A 22,949-nucleotide genomic window follows, 5' to 3' on the forward strand; every position below is an offset into this window, starting at 1 on the left:
TCTTGCCCGGGCCTCCTCCCTCCTCCCGCTCCTGACCCCGCGCGGGGATCTTCCCACTTCCCCTGACCCCCCTCCTCCTACCCGGGCCTCCTCCCTCCTCCCTGACCCCGCGCGGGGCTCCTCCCGCTCCCCCGCCACTCCTCCTGCCCGGGGCTCCTCCCGCTCCTCCCGGACCCTGACCCGGGGTCCCTCTCCCACTGCCCCCCCTCCTCCTACCCGGGGCTCCTCCCTCCTCCCTGACCCCGCGCGGGGCTCCTCCCGCTCCCCGCCCACCCACCCCCACTCCTCTTGCCCGGGCCTCCTCCCTCCTCCCGCTCCGGACCCCGCGCGGGGATCTTCCCACACTCCCCGCTCCCCCCCTTCTCCTGCCCCTCCCTCCCTGCCCCGCGGGGCTCCTCCCACCGCCCCGCTCCCCGCGCGGCGCCGGGGTCACCGCCCACTCCCGCCCGCCTCGGGCCTTTCCGGGGATCTGGAGGCTCCGGGCACGTGACCGGGCGCGCACCCAGCAGGTCGCCGCCGGGAGGTGCCGGCCGCGGTGGCTGGATTGTCCCACAGACCTCCCGGGGTGGGCCGCCCGCAGGCGCCGGCTTCCTTTCCCAGGTTTCGACCGCCCGACGACCCACCTGAGTCCCCAGCCTCGTCCCACACCGCGAGGTGCACAGGACGGGGCAACTCCTTCCTGATGAGCGCTGCGCACAGGCTTCCCGTCAGCCCGGCGCCCACGATGAGCACCCGCGCCATGGCCCGGGGTCTCGCGGCGAGGCCGCGCCCCGCTCTCGGGCTCCGCGCTCCAGGCCCGCCCCGCCCGCGCGCAGCCCCGGCGGCCGGCCTGCAGGGGGCAGACGGGAGGCGAGCGCGCCGCGGTTGGGGGGGCGGGCCACGCCCGGGTGCCCCGGGGACCCTGGCCGCCCCTGGCCTCGCCGAGCGGGGCAGGGATGCAGGATGGAGCGTGGGAGCACCGCCCCCCACCCCGGGCCGTTGTCGCTGCGGGCGTGACACCCCAGTCCGGCAGTGCGCGGGGAGGGCTCGCACCCGCGAGGCGCGGAAGGCGGCTGCTCCCCTCCTCCAGAAGCACGTGCGAATACCGGGCTGGTCCTCAGACTGGCCCCGAGCTCTGTGGCTGTCCTGTAACCCTGAGCCTCAGTTTCTCCATCTGCGAAATGGGAACAGTAACATCAGCGTGTCAGATCTGTGACGATTGCGGTGGTTTGGTTCACGAGAAAACTTGAGATCACTCAGCTGTTCAGTAAATTATTTCTAGGTCAGAACACATTCCAAATGCTCTCAGGGATATAAAGATGAGCAAGACAAGGTTGCAGGCCATTCTCACTGGTTGATTTCCCCCCAACATTGTCCTGGAAATTCTCAGTGAAACAACAAAAAGCCTTGGGAGCTATGAACTATTAAAAAATAAAGAATTCAATTACCCTAGATTGTGGATAAATTATCACCTGGAAGGTTAGAGAAACTGAGTAGCTATGAGAAGTGCTAAGAAAGTTGACAATGGTAGACAATGTAAACATTTAAAGATTAGTTTTACTTTATGTCCCCGTCATAAAAATTACCATACATCAAATTGGTGATGGATCAATATTACATATATCTGATAAAAGACAAGAAAGTATAGATGAATTACAGCCTGTAAAAAGACATAAAAATAAAAGCTGGAGCTGAACAGAAAAACATTAAATACATAGTTATTTACAGCTTGTATGCTACAAAATGCGCAGGACAAAATATAAATAGTGAGCAAACTGGAGTACAGTTTGATAATATATGTAAAGCCCTAAAACTGTGTCCTTTAAATGAGACATACCAAGTCTAGACATTTATCTTGGGAAAATAATAGATAGAAATACATTAACATTTACATAAAAACGTACTTACCTCAATGTTATTAGAAACGTTGACGTCTACAACCAACAGGGGATTTAGCTGATTTGATTATGGCTATCCAAACTTCTTAATGAAGCTACTAAGAAAATATGGCTTTAAATGTTTAAGGATCTATAGAAAATTACTCATTCTATAATGTTGAAAAACTGGCTACAAAACTAGTGAAATCCCAGAGTTCTGTAAACATACGCAGAGACAAGTACATACGCAGTATTAGAAAGTCGAGAGGAAACAGATGTATTTACATTTTTCTATTAATTTTAAATGTTTTAGAAAGTCCATATATATCTACTAATTTATTTATTTTTATAAGCAAAATAAAGCTGATATGCTAGACAAAAGAAGTTAATCAATCCCTGCCTTAAAGCTGTTTACAGTCTAAGAGATTTCACAACCACATTCTAAAAATCTCAGAATTGTCTGGAAAGGAGATTTGAGGTAATCTATTTCGACTGCCCTCTGCCACCAGCATATAATGTAAATATAGACACTAAGTTAAAGTGAGTTTGCCCAAGTTCACACAGTATCGCAAGGATGAGACCAGAGCACGTCCTCCTGCATTGTTTTGAGTCTGTTCTGCTCATGTCCACCATCTCCTGCTTCCTCATTTCTTGTCTAATCAGGCCTAAAGCCTCATGGTCATCTTCAGTAGCTTCTCTTTTCCCACTCTTGTTAACTATTAATTAGTCCTCTGGTCTTTTTGACCTCTTCTCCTCTGTCTCTTGTATTCAATCCCATGCAATTCTACACCAGTAAAATCCAGCTTTACTTTTTTTTTGAGAAAGAGAGCATGGGTGGGGAGGGGCAGAGAAGCAGGGAGAGAGAATCTCAAGCAGACTCTGTGCTGAGCTCAGTTTCATGACCCTGAGATTGTGACCTGGGCTGAAATCAAGAGGGGGATGCTTAACCAACTGAGCCACCGAGGTGCCCCAAGCAGTCATTACTTCTTAACTGGATTATTAGAATGACTTTCTACAGGCTCCCCATTCCTCATCTGTGTTCTCCACTGAGCTTCTGGATCGGTCACTCCTACTCTCGGAAAACTTGCAGTGGCTCTCAGTTTCATACCGAATCAAGTTCAACTGCTTGGCATAAAAAGTGTTCAGTGATATTTCCCCAACCTATGTTCATATCTTGTCTTGGTAATCTTCATATGTCCTGTGCTATAGCTAAAGAGAATTATCTTATGTTCCCCAAACATATCCTCAGATTTTCCACATATCTCTGAAAGCAGTAAGCCTTTGCTTATGTGGTTCTTGAGTGCAGAGCATACTTTTTTTGACTGGTGTTTCCAGTAATTGTTCATTTGCATTAATTCTTCACTCTTTTCCTGTTCTGCTGTGATCAACAATATGTTCTTTAAAAAGTTATATAGAATTTGGGATTGTTATGACCACTGAATAGAGGTAGCCATGGTGGCTTGTGATTTCTCATTAGTCTTTAAGGACTAGTATAGCCACCCACCTTAGCCCCCAACCCCAACCTCCAGAGTAGGTTATATTAGTCCAGAGCTATAACTGTAGGGTTGTAAGTCAATCGTTGGCTACTGGTACTAGTGTATCTTTCTGAGAAATTTGAGAATGGTTAGACAACTAAAGAAAGTAGGATTGCACAATAGCTAGAACAGGTGTGTTTATATATACTCTTCCTAGTCACCTTGACCTTTTCTCTTCGTTCTTATTCCTGATCTTTGCAAGGCTGACTATTTCTGCTCATTTAAGTCCCTCTTAAAAGTCATCTAAAGGAAGCCTTCTGTAACCATTTGACTTAAAACAACCACCCTGTGACTCTATTCCACTAACCTATTTAATTTTCTTCATGTCACTTAATCACTTTTAGAAGTTATCTTGCTTTTTGCCTACTTGTTTATTGTTTACCTAATAGAATTTAAGCACCAAGAGGGCAGAAACATTGTCATAGTCAATACAGTGTCCATGGCAACTAGAAGCAAAGTTAGAATTCTCAGGAACAGAGCTCACCGTTTACCTAGAAGGTATACAAACCTTTCAAGGATAATGCTTAAACTAAGATAGGCCGAATGGTAATTCAGTGGGGCAGTTTCAGTATTGAAAATACTTTCTCAGAGAGTGCTTTTTTATGGTATAATATGACTGTAATAATACAAAAATATCATGTGAGTCAGCAAAGGATGTCTATTTGTGTGATGCATGGCTCTGTCCTCACTGTGTTATTGATAACTTCAATAATCATTGATGGCAAATCTAACAGTTTTTAGATGGCATAAAATCAAGATGAATAGCTTCATTGGGTTATTTTAAGATCAGGAGTTTAAGAGATTTCAATAGAAGTCACTGAAACATTTAACAACAACAACAAAAAAGGTGGACAAGGTTATTTGAAGTCTTACCCTTGTATCTAGAAAATAGTTTTACAGAATCAGGGAAAGAGAGCTTAGAATTTTACTTGGCCTGGGTGCCTGGGTGGCTCAGTTGGTTAAACGTTTGACTCTTGATCTCAGCTCAGGTCTTGAATTCAGGGTTGTGAGTTCAAGCCCCATGTGGAGCCTACTTAAGAAAAAAAAATTATACTTGGCCTTAAGTTCATTAAGAGTTAACAGTATAATAGAGCTGTCAAGACAAAAAGTAAATATAAACCTAAGCTATGATAAATGAATTACAGTGTGCAGAACAAGAGAGGTGATAGTCCCACACTATTTAGACTGGTCAGATCACATTTAGAATACTAGGTTCAATGCTGGACCCCAGATTTTAAGAGGATCATTCAGAAAAGGGTACCATTCCAAAGAAAAATGTCCAGGATGATAAGTGAACTTGAAATTATCTTACTTGAATACGTAAGAGGGATAGAGATTTCCAACCTGAAGAAAATTTCAGGAAAACATGAAAGCCATCTTCAAATATGTAAAAGACCTTAAGAGAGAAAAATAATGGGATACATCAGTATACTAAAATCAGTTAATGGGAATTATAAAGTAGATTCTGGCTTAACTCAAAGAAGATATTTAAAGAATAATTTTAAGTAGCTACATCTAAAAATGGAACACATTTCCTCATGAAGTAGCTCTCCAACTGGGACGCCTTCAAACAAAACCTGGATGAGCACAATGGGGGATATTGCAAAAGGAATTGAAGTATTGGATAGGAGAGTAGTCCTCAAATGGGATACGTATAAGTAAATGAAGATGTTCTAAATGGTAGACAGTTATAGTTTCAAGGAAGTCAATTTCCACATTCTCAACTGCTGGAAGTACTTATTACTAAAATGCAAAAGGCTTTGTGGTCAAGCAGATTCTCCTTTCCTACCTTTCCTTTCACAATTGCTCTTTACTAGCTTTACAAAAGAAATCTCAAGATTTACCACCACCGTGAAACATTAGAGTATTCTGAATTTAACTATATATTTACCTTACCAGTTTTATAGTTTCACATAATTTCCTGTTACTTATTATCATCCTTTCATTTCAGCTTAAAGAAGTCCCGTTAATGTTCATTATAAGGCTCATCTAGTACTGGTGATAAACTCCTTCAGCTTTTACTTGTCTGAAAAACTATCTTCCCTTCAATTTTGAAGGGCAACTTTGCTGGGTTGAATATTCTTGGTTGGCAGGGGTTTTTTTCCTTCCTTCCTTCCTTCCTTCCTTCCTTCCTTCCTCCCTCCCTCCCTCCCTCCCTCCCTCCCTTCCTTCCTTTCAGCACTTTGAATATATATATATATATATATCATGCCACTCTCTTCTGACTTGCAAAGTCTCTGATGAAAAATTTGCTAATGGTCTTATAGGGGTTCCATTGTGGATAGCAAGTTCTTTTTCTTACTCTTTTAAGATTCTCTCCCTGTCTTCAACTTCTGACAATTCAATTATAATGTGCTTGGTATAGTCTTTTGAGATTCATCTCTTTTGGAACTTACTTGGCTTCCTGGATCTGAATGCCTGTTTCTTTCCCTAGATTAGGTAAGTTTACAGCTGTTATTATTATTGTTGTTCTTATTATTTTAATAAGCTTTCTGCCCATTTCTCTCTTTCTTCTTCTGGGGCCTATATAATGTGTATATTGGTCCACTTGTTGGTGTCCCATAAACCCTTAAACTATCTTCAATCTTTTTCATTCTTTTTTCTTTTTCTCCTCTGATTAAATGAATTCTACTGCCCTGTCTTTGCTAATCTTTCCTTCCACTTGATCTAGCCTGCTATTGAAACTCTCTCTTGAGTTTTTCAGCTAAATTATTGTATTCTTCAGTTCTGTGATTTCTTTTTGGTACTTTTAATATTTTCTATCTCTTTGTTGAGATTCTCACTTTGTTCATGTATTGTTCTCCTGATCTTGGGGAGCATCTTTATGACTGTTATTTTGAACTCTCTATCAGGTTAGTTACTTGTTTATCCCCATTTCATTAAGATCTGTTTCTGGAGTTTTATCTTGTTCTTTTGTTTGGATCATATTCCTGTGTTTTTTCATTTTCCTTGACTCTCCTTATGGGTTTCTGTGCATTCGATGAAATAGATACCTCTCCTAGTCTTGGTAGAGTGGTCTCATTATAGGAGATGAACCTCATCAATAATCCCAGCCTATACTCCTGAATGTCCTTTGCGATCACCCAAGCGACCTTATTTATTCTTAGTGGCTCCCAGTAATTGAGGCCATGCCAAAACCATCAGTGTCCTAAAGAGAAGGATCACAGTCAGTGCCCAGATGCAAGCTAGGTCATCAGACAGCAACAGGGAAAATATGTATTTAGGCCCCTTCCAGGGAGAAACTGGTGGATGGGCATTTTTGCTTGCTTCCTCTGCACTGGGCCTGGTTGTGTAGGAGAGGAGAGCGTTGCTCGTGAGCCCATTAAGAACTTCTTCTTTGTTTGTTACAGCTCTGTGGGATTTTTCAGTGTGAGCCCCATTTGTTATCAGAGCCAAGCAATCCAGGGGCTTGTCCCTCAAGAGACAACCGCAAAAGCTGGGGTGCTAAATATGTGTACTAGGCTAGCAACTTGGAGTGGGCTAGAGAGAAAGGGAGATGTCCAGAGGCTTCCATGATCTCTGGGGAGCACGGCAGTCTGCCCCTAGATGTGTGATTAATTAGAAGCCTGACCCTCAGGCAGCATCTTTTAAAGTATGCAAATAGACATGTTTTAAGGTAAAAGTGAGAGATGGGTATTTTTGCCTACTCCCTCTGTACTGAGCCCTGGGGTGATAGACGTGGCAAGTGTTCATATCTACTAAAAGCTGCTCCTTTGTTTGTCATAGTCTTGTGGGTCTTGAGGATGCAAGGCCACTGGCTTTCAGACTTAGGTGTTTTGGGGGCCCATCCCTTAGGTGTGTGACATAAAAGTTGGGGCCCTAGATGTGGTGTTCAAATCCTATAATCCTCAGGGAGAAGCTGGGAGTTTGGGGATCCCTCCCTATGGTATGGTGTTGTGCAAAGTGTGTCTCAGCCTTTCCCACCAGTTTTGATGTGGGTACTTTCTCATTTGCCCAATGTATAGTTATTGCTCAGCTAGTTTCTGGATTTCTTTCAGAAAGAATTACTCCATGTGTAGCTGTTCATTCAGTGTGTCCATGGGAGAAAGGGCATTCAGGAGCGTCCTCTGTTGTCATCTTTAAAGATTGCCCAAGTCACTACTGATATGTAACCCAAGATTTCATAAATGTTATCTCTTTTATTGGCTTATTATTTATGCTTCTTAAAACATTTTTGGTGGTCTCCCTAGGGTCTACAATATACATTTTAAGATAATCTTAGCCCATCTTCAAATAATGTTACACTTTCTATCATACGGCTTGAGTAAAAAATTGAAAACTTGTTCATGTTTTCCATAGGGATAAATCTTCAAAACCTAGTAATACTTTTAAGACTATATTTGAACTGCTTTACACCAGTCATAGACTATATATTTACAACTCACTGCTGTTACTGCAGTAACTGCCAGGCAGAAGAACAGAAATCTATTTCAGGTTTTTAAGAGAACTGGAATCATGTCTTAATAATTTTAATTTTTTTAAACTGAAGTCAGTGGGAAACTACCACTAACAACCATTGTAGATGTGCTCTCATTTTTGTGAATGTTATTTAGAATAGCATATGGGAAAGTAGCTTAAAAAATGATAGGAGGCTGGGTTTGATATTGCACTGAAGTTGAATGTTCTCATTTTATTTTTTCTTCTAGAACAATGTTCTTTTTTTGGCTCCCTTATGACTCTATTGCTAAAAGGAACACAATCTATGATTGACTACTTTGAAGACACACACATTAGGCACCTAAAATCAACAAGAACAGAGAGGTATGGCTATAATGTTTTTCATTGTTGTGGGGTATGTCTAGAGTCAAATTAATCATTTTAATGTCAGAAGCTGAAGAAAAATAACCCTCAAATCAGCTTTTAGGAAATTATATTTGGTTATAGATGGGTGTTATTAGTAATGCAGATTTTTGGTACCTTCATATTTTTTTAAGTACTTTTGCTAACTGGGTTATAATCTTTAAAAACGATTATTTAAAATTTTGGTTGCCTTGAATTTTAGTGTTCTTGTACAAAACTCAATTTTCCATTCTACTTTCATCTTTAATATCTTATAAAAGTTTGCCCTAAACAGAGCAAAGCACCAGGGATTGGTCCATGGAATAATATTTCACCAGGCAGCCAGCATGGATGGAAAATTATGGTGAGTGACTTAAACTGATGTAATAATGATAATCTGCTGTGTTAGGTACAAGGTTTGCAAGTAAAAGTAACATTTTATTTTAGTAGGAATGGCTAATTCTATAATATTTGTGTGACTTTAATAGTGACCCATTATATTCAGATTATCATTTCAACATGCAACTATTATAAAATTATTGAGATAGTTTACATTTTTTTGTATTAAGTCTTTAAAATCCAGTGTGTAATTTACTCCTATAAAAACATGTCAATTTGAGAGCTAAATTTTTTATCAGACATACTTGATCTGTGTTTAGATTTCATAATATTTATGCTTAGGGGCACCTCGGTGGCTCAGTCAGGTAGGCGTCTGCCTTCGGCTTGGGTCATGATCCCAGGGTCTCAGGGTAGAGCCCCACATCAGGGAGCCTGCTTTTCCCTCTGCCTCTACCATTCTGCCTCTCCCCTCACCCCCCAGCTTATGCTCTCTGGCTCTCTCTATCTCTCTGTCAAGTAAATGGAGAAAATCTTTAAAAAATAAAAAATAAAATAAAATAAATTTTATGCTTAAAAGAGTAGTTTCACATATCCAAGGTGTTCCAAACATATTTCAAAATTGTTCAATAACTAAATTGACTACAAATAAATTATTTTCCTTGCATATTTGCATCTAGACAGTTTAAAAGATTTTTTCAGGAGAGTTAATTTGGCTTTGAAGTGGTATACCAATTTGAAAACTACATCTGTCCAAAGTGAAGCTAATTTGAAAGCTCATGTTAATTAGTCTTATTCATATCAAATTCAAATTAAAGTTTAAAAGAAACTCTAAATTTATCAGTATCACACAAAGTGTTCCTTCAATTTTTTTGTTAGTTTTTGTAGATAATTTATATAATGATATTAGTTAGAAATAAATCCACATATTGATTCATGTTATAAAAATCTGAAATCATTATTATTGATTGCATTATGGAAAGTTTCCACTTACACGTAATTTGTAGTACATTAATAAGGTAATAAATGAGCTTTTTTTTCCCAGCATATCGATGAGAAAAGGTTAAGTCACATTGCCATCATTTTTTTTCTTTGATTACTGGGTCTTTGGTAATATAGCTTTTGTTTTAGAGCAGTGTTGAATTAGAGTTGGCGGTACACTAAATCTTTTAAAAATCATCCATGACTCAATGAATGACCTCTGGCAAAGAACACAAGACTCATTTTTTTTCTATTTCTTTCAAGAGTTCCATAAACTGATCATCATTCTTAGCGTTTGCATACACATATTGAGTGATTTTGACAACTGTATCCATGACACTTTTTATAAAGTCTGCTTCAGAAAACTAAGCACACATACTTTTCAATATGTATTACACAGTGGAATGAAACAATAAGAGAAATACTACTCTCTTGGGTTAAAAATTCCAATGAAAAGAACCAAGTTGAAGGTTTCACACTTACTGATTTCAAAACTTACTACAAATCTTCAATAATCTAAACAGTGTGTTACTGGCATAAATACCGACACATACCAATGGAAGAGAATAGAGAGCCAGAAATAAACCCTGCATATATGGTGGAACGATTCTCAACAAGAATGCCAAGACCCTTCACTGGGAAGAGGACAGTCTTTTCAACAAAAAGTGCTGAGATAACTGGATATCTATGTGCAAAATAATGAAGTTGGACCCTTACCTTAAACCATGTACAAAAGTTAAATCAGATTGTATCAAAGACTGAAACGTAAGAACTCAAATTATAAAATTCTTAAATGAAACCATAGGGAAAAACTTCATGACATTGGATTTAGCAATGCTTTCCTATATATGATACCAGAAAGCACAGACAACAAAAGAAAAAATACGTAAGTTGGATTTCATCAAATTTTTAAAGTTTTTGTGCATCAAATAATACCATCAACACAGTGAAAAGGCAACCAATGGGATGGGAGAACATATTTGCAAATCATCTATCAGAAAGCAGATTGGTATCTAAAATATGTAAAGAACTCTCAAAATTCACAGCAAAAAATAAAAACAAGCACCCTGAATAAAAAATGGGCAAAGGACTTGAATAGATATCTCTCCAAAGAAGATGTACAAATGGCCAATAAGCACATGAAAAGATATTCAACATCACGAGTCATTAGAGAAATGCAAATCAGAACCACAAGATACCACTTTTCACCTATTGAAATGGCCATTAAACACCCAAACACACACACACACACATACACTTACACAATAACAAGTGTCGTTGTGGCTGTGGAGAAATGTGAACGCTTTGCATTGCTGGTGCATATGTAAAATGGTATAGCCACTGTGGAAAGGGCTATGGGAATTCCTCAAAAAACATAGAATTACCATATGTAACGGATTGAATGTTTGTGACCCGCCCCCAAATTCATACATTAAAGCCATAACCTCTAATGTGATAGTATTTGGAGATGGGGCCTTTGGAGGGTAATTAGAGTCATTAGGTTGGGTCATGAAGGTGAGGCCTTCTGTATAGGATTAGTGGCCTTTTAAGAAGGATAGAGCCATTTCTCTGTGCTCCCCGAGGACATAGTGAGAATGTGGTTGTCTGCAAGTCAAGAAGAAAGCTCTAACCAGAAACTTACCACACTGCTAGCCTGGTCTTTGACTTCCAGCCCCCAGGGCTGTGAGAAAATCAATGTTTGACAAAAAGGCGACCTACTGAGTGGGAGAAGATATTTGCAAATGATATATCTGACAAGAGGTTAATATCCAAAATATATAAAGAATTTATACAACTCAACACACAAAAAAACAAACAAAATGATTTAAAGATGGCCAAAGGATCTGAATAGATATTTTTCCAAAGAAGACATCCAGATAGCCAACACACACATGACAAGATGTTCAACATCACTCATCATCAGGGAAAGGCAAATCAAAACCATAATGAGATGTCATCTCATACCAATCAGGATGGCCAACACACACATGACAAGATGTTCAACATCACTCATCATCAGGGAAAGGCAAATCAAAACCATAATGAGATATCATCTCATACCAATCAGGATGGCTAAAATAAAAAAGACAAGAAGTAACAAGTGTTGGTGGGGATGTGTACAAAAAGGAACCCTCCTACACTATAGGTGGGAACGCAAACTGGTATAGCCACTGTGGAAAACAATATGGAGATTCCTCAAAAAATTAAAAATAGAAATACGGCATGACCCAGTAATTCCACTACTGGGTATTTACTCAAAGAAAATGAAAACACTAATTTGAAAAGATATATGCACCCATTTGTTTGTGGCAGCATTATTTACAAGATAGGGAAGCAACCTGAGTTCACCGATAGATAAATGGATAAAGAAGATGTGGTATATGTATATTATTATGCAGCCATAAAGAAGGATGAGATCTTGCCATTTGCAACAACGTGGTTGGACCTAGAGGGTATTATGCTAAGTGAAATAAGTCAGACTGAGAAATAAAAATCCAATATTATTTCGTTCATATGTGGAATCTAAAAAACAAAACAAATGAATAAACTAAACAAAGCAGAATCTGAACTATAAATACGGAGAACAAACTGATAGGTTGCCAGCGAGAAGGGGGTGGGAGAATGGACAAAATGGGCGAAGGGGACTGGGGGATACAAGCTTCCAGTTATGGAATGAATAAGTCACGGGAGTGAAGGGCGCAGGACAAGGAATAGAGTCAATGGTATTGTAATAGGATATGGTAGGTACACTTGTGGTGAACAGAACAGAACATATAGAGATGTTGAATCACTGTATTGTACACCTGAAAGTAATGTAGCATTGTGAGTCAACGAGAGTCAAATAATTTTTTAAATTATTTTTCTGCACCTATCATATGATCATATGATTTTTCTCCTAGTTCTGTTAAAAAGATAGATCATATTAGCTGATTTTCGAATGTTGAGCTTTTACATTGCAGGAAGACAACTTCACTTGGTCATAATGTTTTTATTAGTGGACTAATAAATTCCCATTATTTTATTTAGAATACTTTAATTCGATCGTCATAATGAGACTGACTGGTAGTGTTTTTTGTGGGGTTTTTTTGCTGTTGTTTTTGTGCAAATTGTGTCAGGTTTTGGAATCCATTTCCTCCATAGAAAGAATTTGGAAGATTTATATTTTAAACCATGCTCTGGAATAGTTTAAATACTATTAGGATTAACTGATCTTTAAAATTTTACTAAATTTCTATGTGAAATTGAAAGAAAGAGAGAAAGAAAGGAAGGAAGGGGGAAGGAAGGAAGGAAGGAAGGAAGGAAGGAAGGAAGGAAGGAAGGAAGGAAGGAAGGAAGGAAATGGTGTTTAAGCCACACACACTCTGGTATTTTGTTATGGCAGCCCAAGCTGACTAATATATCATATGATCCAATCCCGCTTCTGGGTGTATACTCAAAAGAAGCGAAAGCAGGGATTCAAACAGATATGTGTACACCCATGATCCTAGCAGCATTATTCACAATAGTCAAAAGATGGAAATAATCCAAGTGTTCATCAACACAAGAATAAACAAAATGTGGTATATACATGCAGTGCAATATTATTCAGCCTCAAAAAGGATGAAAGTTTTTACACATGGTACAATGTGGATGAATCTTGAAAACATTATACTAATTGAAATAAGCCCATCACAGAAGGGCAAATATATATAATTTCATTCATGTGAGGTTCCTAGAGTAGTCACATTTATAGAGAGACAGAAAGTGGAATGATGGTTACCAGGGGCCTGAGGGAGAGAAGAATGTGGAGTTAGCATTGAACGGATACAGTTTCATTCAGGGACAATGAAAAAGGTCTAGAGACTGATGGCAGCGAAGGATATACACCAACATGAGTGTACTTAATACCACAGAACTGTACCCTTAAAAATGGTTAAAATGGTCAATTCGATGTTACGTATACCTTATCCCAATAAAACCACAGCAAAACAACACAAAATAACAAGTGTTGCTGACAATGTGGAGAAATTGGAACGCCTGTGCCCTGTTTTTTTTTTTTTTTCAGATAAAGTTGGAGTTTATTAGGGAAATATGAGAGGCAAATACACCCCAAGTGACAAAAAGAAAATTCTGAAAATGTCCCTTCAAGCAAAGTGGGGGCCTGGCCTTGACTTCCTCAAAAGGACAAGAAACTGGTGGGTTAGGAACAACATTCTCTGGTGGCCACCTTGCCAGGGCGTAAGTGTCTCAGCCAGGACTGCCTCCCATCCCCCACCAAAGGTGGAAAGGAGACACAAGACTGTTTATAGAATCAACGCAGAGGCAATGAGAACTGTAAGGAAAGTCAGAGAGAGAGAGAAAGGTGGGGAGGACCTTGACAAAGAGTCCCAGGCATTTGGCTCGGAGCGTCTCAAATACACTGACGAACAGTTCTACAAAATGTTACTTAAAAAGACAAAATGCCTAATGTTGGTTCCAAGAGCTCTCCTGGACGTCTTCCCACATGCCACATCACACACTGATGTACACGGCAGAGCCCAAAGGCCACGCTTTTGAAAAAAGAAAAACAAGAATAAGCCCTGTTGCTCTTTAAGGACAGAGGAAGGAGCTGAGGCTGCTGGGGACTTTCCCACGTTGGCCTGTATTCCCTAAAGCAACTTCCCAGCAGCAGCATGGTGTAGTTCTAGGTGAGGGTCTCACCTTTTGTCACCCATGCTTCAATGTACTCTATTCTCCGTTCGAGGGCTGTCAATTTCTCGTTTAGTGTTGCAAGTCTTGAACGACAAGACATATCAAACGAGTTGAGAAAGTCCGCGATTTTCTTAATGCTGCTGCTGATGACTTCTATGTATTCCCGGTTCGCCCAGTCCTGGTGAATCTCCCGCTGCACCGGATCCTCTTGACCCGCCATTGCTGCCACCTGACGAGGAGCCCCGCCTGCGCCCTGTTGATGGGAATGCAATGTGGTACAGCCACTGTGGAAAAGAGTAAGGCAGTGCCTCAGAAAGTTAAAAACAGAACTACCCTATTAACAGCAATCCCACTTCTGGGTATATATATAAAAGAATTGAAAGCAGGCGATTCCCATATCAATTAATGAGTTGGATATGATAATTTTCATGAGTTCATTTTGTTTGAAAAAGAATCACAATATATCTTTTTAAAAAAACATACTTTAACAAATAAGACTGTTTTGTTCTCATGAATCATCAACACAATGCAACTTCTTTAAAGACTGTCTTGTAAGCATTAGGTTTATGAACTATGAGAACAGGGGGGCGCCTGGGTGGCTCAGTCGGTTAAGTGGCTGCCTTCGGCTCAAGGCCTTGATCCCAAGGTACTGGGATCGAGCCCCACATCGGGCTCCCTGCCCAGCTTCTCCCCTCCCTCTCCCTCTTCCCCCATCCCCCTGCTCATGCTCTCTCTCACTATCTCTCTCTCTCTCAAATTAAATCTTAAAAAAAAAAAAAAAAGAATTGAAATCAGGGACTCAAACAGATATTTGTACACCTGTGTTCATAGCCTATGCCTCAACAGCCAATACATGGAAGTAACCTATATGTCCGTTGACAGATAAGCAGATAAAATATGGTATGCACACATAATGGAATATTATTCTGCCTTAAAAACAAAGGAAGTTCTGGCACAGGCTACAATATGGAGGAAACTTAAAGACATTTATGCTAAGTGAAATAAGCCAGTCACAAGAAGACATATACTGTATAATGCCACTTACATGAGGTAAATGGAATAATGAAACTCACAGGACAAATACAATGGGAGTTGCCAGGGGCTGGGATCAGGGAGGAATGGGGAGTTGTTCAGCGGGTATGAAAAATTTCTGGAGATTGGTTGCCAAACAATGTCAATATACTTGACACTATTGAACTCTACACCTTAAAACGATTATCATGGTAAATTTCATTATGTGTATTTACTTACCACAATTAAAAATTCGTTAAAAAATACATGTGATAGAACTGCCAATAAATTTTGGAAAACTAAAAATATGAGAAAAGTCTAATAAATCTGGATTTCTGAAACAAGATAGCTGGAGCACTATCCATTGTGATAGAAACTAATATTTTTCGAATCTAGCTGAAATTATTTAAGAGATGTAAAAGATTTTTAAAATATTTGCACTATGAGCTTCCTTATTTACAACTCTCAAAATGATATTTCTTTGGAAAGCTGGAAATCCAACACAAAATTATCCAAAATATTAACTGTACTGCCTATAACATTGCAAACTCATCTAAAAGTAAAGAAAGGTACAAGAAATCTTCAAATTTTGAATCGATCGATTTTTATATTCTTAGGAAGTTTGGGCATTGTACAGGCAATGGTTTGGTGGCTTAATTGAAGATCTTTCTTCAACTTGTAAAATCTCATTTTTAGGCTTTCCCTCATAATTTAGTAACAAAATTTCCCCAACTGTAATAATTTTTGTGTAGCGTTTCACCATCTAAAAACAGTTTTCTTTTCTTGTGCAAGAATCCAAGGCATTTTACAGAAGTCTAAATTTACAAGCCCAGATTCTGTTAAAAATGCTTTAGAAATGTTTTTTCATCATTAAGTTCTGATGTCAGACAATTTTACTGATTCTTTTTTGACTTTTGTGTAGAAACTCTTTATCAAAAAAAAAACCTCTCAAATTCACTATATATTTGCTGAAAATGTCTCTTAACGTTGTTTACAATCTTTAATATTTCTTTATTAGAAGAAAAAATAACTTTAGATTTTGCTCTGTGGTGGCAAATGATAATTGCCCTTCATTTTGAAAGTGGAGACATACTCTTTTGTCTTATTTTTCCCTTTACTGGTCTGGTGTAATACTAGCTTCTACACCTCCACTCAATTTTGCATCACTACTATGCTGTCATTTAACTTAAAAAATTGTCTATACTTAATTTATAAGCTAACAAATAATTAACTGAAATAAGTATTTTAATTCGAATACCAACTATGATTTATATGGGTACTACTGTAATTCATGCTATCTATCTGCATAAAATGCTCAAACATGTTACTATGTTACATCAGTGAATAAAAGAAATAATTACTCAACCTGAATAACATCTGCTGACACTGACTAGACAGGTGATGTATTTTCACGCAATATTGGAAAAAATCACATATACCCCATATGTGAAATATAACAGCACAGCAGTATCTTACATAATGCAACAATTCAAGTGACATACAATCTTACCAAAACAATGAAGTTGTGTTTAGGGGAAAAGTATTTTTTTTTACACTGTCTTAGTTTATAAATCAAAAATAATTTAAATGAAATTCAAATTTCAGTTCCTCGGTAGCTACACTTCAAGGGCTCAGATGCCTTATATTGAACAGCACTGATCTAGATTTCAGTGAACTTTTTCACTAGTTGCTTTATGCAATTGGTAAATCACCGTAAACACAAATAAAGTTAATAATTTCATTGAGTTGTAGGGCGCCTGAGTGGCTCAGTCGTTGGGCGTCAGCCTTTGGCTCAGGTCATGGTCCCAGGGTCCTGGGATCAAGCCCCACATCGGGCTCCCTGCTCAGCGGGGAGTCTGCTTCTCCCTCTCCCACTCCCCCTGCTTGTGTTCCCTCTCTCGCTGTGTTGCTGTCTGTTAAATAAATAATAAAATCTTTAAAAAAAAAGTTTCATTCAGTTGAAAGTTTTCCCTTTAGTGGTTGTTAGAGCATCAGCAACCATATGCCCAAGGTTCATCCTTCTCCTGTACTTTATCAGGGTAAAATTACCAAAATTTGGGGAAGTAAGGATAAAAATTGGGTGACCGTAAGTCCTACTTGCCTAGGACAGTCCAGTTATGTCTGTTTCCCAAGTTAATTATTAATGTCATTTCATTTTCAAAAATTTCTCATTTTGGATGATAAATACTGCACATGTTCCAGACATAAGGCAAAGTACTTTAAAATCTCTGCTAGGCAACAAGCACTGTATATTCAGTAAGCTTCAAAATCCAGTTAAAACAGATAGTTTCCACGAAACTATTTGAGACAGCCCAATGAGGACAGAGAACCAAGTAGCCTTGCTACCTGATAGCACTTTTCCAAGAACACATCCAAAGAGGAATATCTAGACTGTGACTACACATGTTATCAATGTTTTACCTAAGCACATTAGCAAATTTCTCTCTCTTCTTTGGTAGGAAAACTTGGTAATAATGTTTTAAAATTTGCTTTTTGCCTTCACTAAAGAGCACACATATTATACCAAGTATAATACAAACCTAGACCAAAAGGGGAGAAGTCCAGTTTCCATAAATTAAAGCTTTCGATTAGAAAGTACATTTTAAAAAATAAATATAGTTTAAAACTTACAAATCTAGATACTTTGTAACAAGTTGTTAAATTATTGCACTGGAGACTAGCCTAACAAAATATAGAAGAGAGACATATCGATTATTTACATGTAAATTACTTCTCTTAGTTGCTGGTATTAGTTAGTTCTCTTAAATGAGGAAATCTAATATACATTAAAGATTAGCTATATGACTGGTATTCTACTAACAAAGCATCATATCACATTTACCAACTTTAAGTTTTATAACAACCCTGAGAAGTAGCTATATTATTCACATGGTATAGGTAGAGAAACTGATGCTCAGAGAGGGGAAGTAACTTCCTTTAAGTCACAAAGCTCGTGAGTGGAAGAGATGGACATTTTATAAACTCTGCATAATGTCCTTCCAGGCATAAGGTGCAAGGTTCATGAGATCCATAAGTCATGTTTTGAGAGAGAGAATGTGAGTAGTGTGACCTCAGTGGCTCCCTGGTTTCTTACTTTTCTAGAAAGAACTTAAGAGTCCTGGCTTCCCAGAATCTAGGATACTCCCCAAACTCCCATTTCTATATGCAATAAAATCTAGACACTGAGAGGCTGGATAAAAGTTAAATTATCCAAGCTTCCTAATATCCTCACCCATCCCCCTTCCTTCCCCAAAACCCAACAACCTTTAACCATACTTTAAACAAGTGTTAGTCCAGGGACACCTGGGTGGCTCAGTCAGTTAAGCATCTGCCTTTGGCTCAGGTCATGATCCCAGAGTCTGGCATCTGGCTCCCCATTCAGTGGGGCATCTACCTCTCCCTCTGAGCCTCCCCCTTCTCATGCTCTCTCCCTCTCTCTCTCTCACACACACTCTCTCTCAAATAAATAAATAAAATCCTTAAAAAAAAAAAAACAAGTGTTAGTCTGGTAAGAATATCATTACATCATTAATTCAGGTATCAATTAACTTGCAGTATATGATAAAGCTTTTGGAACTGGGCTTAACAATTCTATAATGGAGACATCAAAGAGGGGTTTGTGCTATAAAAGAGGGTAGTTGGAAAAGTATGGATCTGGGAATGAAGCAGGAATGAATCAGAATCTTGACTGCCAATTATACATTGTGTGTCCTTAGAGAAGTTACTTAATTTTTCAAAGCTTCGGTTTTCTTACCTGAAAATGGTAATATTCCCTAACTCACAGAATTATTTAAACAGTCAAATGCTATCACCTCCTGCAATTTTAATAGTATTAACATCTCCTTTTATATTTAGATCCCAAATGTCCTACCTTCTCAAAGTGATGTCTTTCGTTTTAATTCTTGGGACTACTCAAGGTGCCTTTCAACATCGAAGAGCTAGGAACCCTGAAGCGACCATGAACATTGTAAGTTGCTAGGAAGTAAATGCTAAGCTGCCAAAATAACAGGGGATGCTACTCTTTAATTGGGGAGGGGGGAGCTTTTATTTTAATAGATCTGCAGTCTATATATTCATTTACTATTCTGTAGCTCACAGTTTCCCCTTCACCCTTATTTTGTCCCTGGATGAAAACATATATACATACATTTAAATACCTTTATGGAGGACTTATAAATTCTCTTTTGTATACATGTACACACATACAAATTCCAGATATATGTACACACATATATATTCCAGATATAAGCTTAGCTATAAGCAAAGACATGCAAACATTTGTGGATAAGTATGTATTTTTAAATTGTATATGGCTGAGTAGGTAAAAGTTTGAGTGATTAGTAGTTAGGAAAAAAGTAATGTATAAGACTGATGCTTAGATGTTCTAAAATATCAATTACTGAATGAATCAGTGAACTAGTAGAAGAAATAGTCCTGAGGCTGAGAGACAATACAAAGGTCCATTATTACATTAATAGGTTAGATTATTATCAGGTTCCATTAACTGACCAGAAATCGTATCCTAAAAGGCTTCCTTTTTCTTTATGTAGAGCCAAATTATTTCCTATTGGGGCTACCCAGATGAAGTATATGATATTGTAACTGAAGATGGTTACATCCTTGGCCTTTATAGAATTCCTTATGGGAAGACAAACAATGACAGTTCAGGTAATATTCAATTCAGAAAAATTTGGTGACTGGGTCCTGAAGGCCTTAACTCTTCCATTTCTTCTTAGTGAGTTTCGGACGAGAAAAGAATTTAAAGATTAAGCGTATAGTTAACTTCTCCTACATGTCTCTACATGTCACTAGAAGAGAGCCAGGTTCTCCCCTGGCTTCCTGTTCACAAGGTGGTTTTAGAGTGTGATGGAAATTAAGCTGTCCCAAGTGTTCTTTGTGGGTCACTTTACTCATTTCTGTTGATTCTCTCCAATCTCATTGTTTCAGGAGGGGTTAGAAATGGTAACATGGTAACATAGGTTTGAAAAACGGCTGGTAAAAAGTCCTTCCTTGTCTTTAGGGCTGTCTCTTCTAGTAATAACAAAGAGATCAGGTTGGTAGCAAACTCTGGTTCTTTAACCAACAATAGGTACATCATTATCCGCAAATGAAGTGAAAAAAATAAAGCACTCGAATTTGTCCCTAGGGTTATAATCCTGTATCGGCCACTTCCTAGCAGAATCTGTAATGGATTACTTTTCCTTATTCATCTAATTGCTCAAATAAAAGCCAGCATTTTTTTTTTTTTTTTTAGTTTTCTCTTTAGATTTTCTCCTTGAAAAGAATGTTTCTCATATTATAAAATACCTTCTCAAGTTCTCATTTTAAACATTAAAGTATATTTCACGGAAGATACTAATTTGAAACAACCTCAATCAATGTAATTTTGGATCCTTATAAAGGTCAGCGCTACTAGACAGAAAATGTTAACATATACTTAACATAATTATAGTAATCATTTTTCACGGTATGACCTAGTATCATGAATACTGTGATAAAATATTGAAAGGTAATTTAAAAATAAAGTAAGTGCTTCAGAGTTGTGTGGAAATCAGGGGAGGGCAGGGGAAGGAGCTAAGGAAGGATGTGGCTCAGCTAAGTCCAGCTGGAGTCTGATCTCAGGGGAGCGCATGGATCCAGGAACTGCAATACCGAAGTGGTCCTGCCTTGAAGTTAGGCAGCTAGCCTTTTGCATTGCCTCAGCAGTTAGTCATTGCTTAAGGCTTCTCGTAGAAAGAGGTGTATTCTCACAGGTGAGGCAATTGCCATTTTCCTGGGGGGCAATCCTACAGAGAGAGGGGCAATAATGAACACTTAGAAAGCAACACCCACAACAGCTAGGAGCATGCTCCACCTGCTTAGGAAAGGAAGTCTAGGTGGGGCACTAAAATAACAGAGTGCACTTCTTGCATTACTCAGATCCATTTGTTTTTCACATGAAGCTTATTTTATCCAGGTACAGGTTTTCCAGAACTTGGATAGGTCAGAATTCCTGGGGAAACTTGCAAGAGGAAGGTGAGTGGAACAGAGTATGACATCTGCCATTGCAACTGACCCTAACGCCATGGTTGGTACTCATAAATTCTGACCTCTACTACCCACTATAGACTCCTCTCCCTCTCTGCCATGTCCCCTGATGTGGCAAGCCAGGCCCTTATCCTGAAGGGCTACTGAGCCCAAAACAGGTCATGGTTGCAGTACTTGTACATTTCACAGGTAAAGCAAGGCATGGGAGTAACAAAAGATGTCCCAGTGAATCACGTGAATGCCAAATATGTTTTTCCATCTTCATTCTGTATCAGAGGCCCTACCTTGTCATGGTGATCAGGGCAAATTATTCCTGCCAATAGAGCAATTCCTTTCTTTGCCACCCCATCCCGCCCCACGGTCTTCTATCATGAGGAGCCCAAAGTCTAGCCAGCCAGCAGTCATGGCTTTATTATTAGTTACTGCGTGAACTAGTGGAAATGTTTTCTGTCTGGGAACAAGGACCTCTAGTCTATAAGAGCCTTAAATTGTGAGGACAGAAAGTATAAGCCCTGGAGTGAATTACTAGATGATAGTGAGTCTTAATCCTTCCCCTCTTTTTCTCAGGCTCATGTGTTCTACCAATGAGAGGAAGTAGCAATATATTCTGGCCATTTGTGTAAGGTATATAATGAGTCCTTAGGATAGGACCCATGCTTATGGGATGTCATCTCCCAGATGGCATCTCCACTGGGTGGTGGTTTCATTGCTTGGTTGGGCTGGCGGCCTTTTGATGGTAGTTATGTGATAAGACCAGTGGCCTTCCAAGGCCATAATGCTGATGAACGCACCATCTTTGCCCTGCAGTGAATCCCTTTATTTGAGGTATGTCATGAGGGGCTCCGTATTTATAGACCAGACACTCCATGAACACTTGAATAGTAGTGCTGGCAGGCTGTGGTCCTGTGTGAAAAGAAAGGCAAATCATAGCCAAAATATATCTCAATCCCTGTCATAGTAAATTGTTGCCCTTTCCAGGAAAGAAAGGGTCTGGTGCCCCCAACTGGTCTCCAAGTGGCTGGCTTGGTCTCCTTGAGGGGATGGTACCCTGTGAGATTTCCTTTGCAGGCAGGTCAGACATACTTTCTTAGTAGCCTTGGTGAGCTACCCACACTGGGGGGCCAGGTTAGCCTACATCTCTCTCATCATGGCTACTCTTTTTGTGAGCCCACAGCACAGCCCTGGGGTGGTTAAGACCAGTGTCTGGCTGACGTCTACTGGTTGAGACATCCTATGCACTTTTGGTTGGTTAGTGTATCCTATGTAGTGCTCCTTGCCCTCCCTGTGCCCTCCGCCCCACCGCGATTGAGTATTGCTCTGGAAGGCAATTGGGGAAAGGATCAGAGGAGAGCGTCTTGCCCCTCCTGTAATAACTGGTGTTCCCCCTCACAGATCTGTCACAATGGACACTTTGGCAAGACTCTTCCCAATCTTTTCTGTGAAGTTCATGTAGGGTTCATGGGACAGAGCTTGCAGGAGGATGTAGACTTCCTCCTTTTCTACCAAATCCCGTCTTTCACACTGTCCTTGGAGCTTATCCCTGGCCTTCACTAATTCTTCAGTTATTCTACCTAATCTATTGAGATTGTGTCTCCCGCATAAGGGAGGACTATGTCTCCTCTCTCCTTGTAAGCACCTGTCTCTCCTCAGATTTGAGGCCCGACTTTTGCTCTGTGAATCAGCTTTTCGGTGAGTTTTTTAAAATTCATGAATTTGAACATAGTTGTTTGTTTGTGTTTTTTTATAAGAGTGG

The 22,949-nt window shown here is 39.6% G+C and overlaps 2 protein-coding genes and 1 pseudogene across 12 annotated transcripts in view; 1 reads left to right on the forward strand and 2 right to left on the reverse strand.

The window, feature by feature from the left end:
* RNLS (renalase, FAD dependent amine oxidase) overlaps positions 1–812 on the reverse strand; it is a 268,671-nt gene extending 267,859 nt beyond the window's left edge. For 3 of the 7 annotated variants that reach the window (XM_073878977.1, XM_073878973.1, XM_073878976.1), the window contains exon 1: positions 624–811. In XM_073878977.1, the coding sequence (XP_073735078.1) occupies positions 624–741 (118 nt within the window). In that variant the 5' untranslated portion in view covers positions 742–811. Of the gene's footprint in view, positions 1–623 lie in introns of all 7 variants that reach the window. The other 4 variants (XM_073878974.1, XM_073878975.1, XM_025850994.2 and 1 more) reach the window with 2 other exon arrangements.
* A 3,042-nt stretch (positions 813–3,854) lies between these two features.
* Positions 3,855–22,949, forward strand: part of LIPJ (lipase family member J) — a 34,145-nt gene continuing 15,050 nt past the window's right edge. Inside the window, exons 1-5 of one of the 5 annotated variants that reach the window (XM_073878961.1) lie at positions 3,872–3,889; positions 8,038–8,152; positions 8,452–8,534; positions 19,025–19,136; positions 19,720–19,837. In XM_073878961.1, the coding sequence (XP_073735062.1) occupies positions 19,032–19,136; positions 19,720–19,837 (223 nt within the window). In that variant the 5' untranslated portion in view covers positions 3,872–3,889; positions 8,038–8,152; positions 8,452–8,534; positions 19,025–19,031. Of the gene's footprint in view, positions 3,890–4,939; positions 5,039–7,387; positions 7,500–8,036; positions 8,153–8,451; positions 8,535–19,024; positions 19,137–19,719; positions 19,838–22,949 lie in introns of those variants that run through there. The other 4 variants (XM_025851009.2, XM_025851007.2, XM_073878962.1 and 1 more) reach the window with 4 other exon arrangements.
* LOC112808060 (probable protein BRICK1 pseudogene) lies at positions 13,515–14,394 on the reverse strand (annotated as a pseudogene).

Source organism: Callorhinus ursinus, unplaced genomic scaffold, assembly GCF_003265705.2.
Source record: "Callorhinus ursinus isolate GAN/ISIS: 27379988/994484 unplaced genomic scaffold, GSC_fseal_2.0 scaffold32, whole genome shotgun sequence".
Classification (NCBI taxonomy): Eukaryota; Metazoa; Chordata; class Mammalia; order Carnivora; family Otariidae; genus Callorhinus; species Callorhinus ursinus.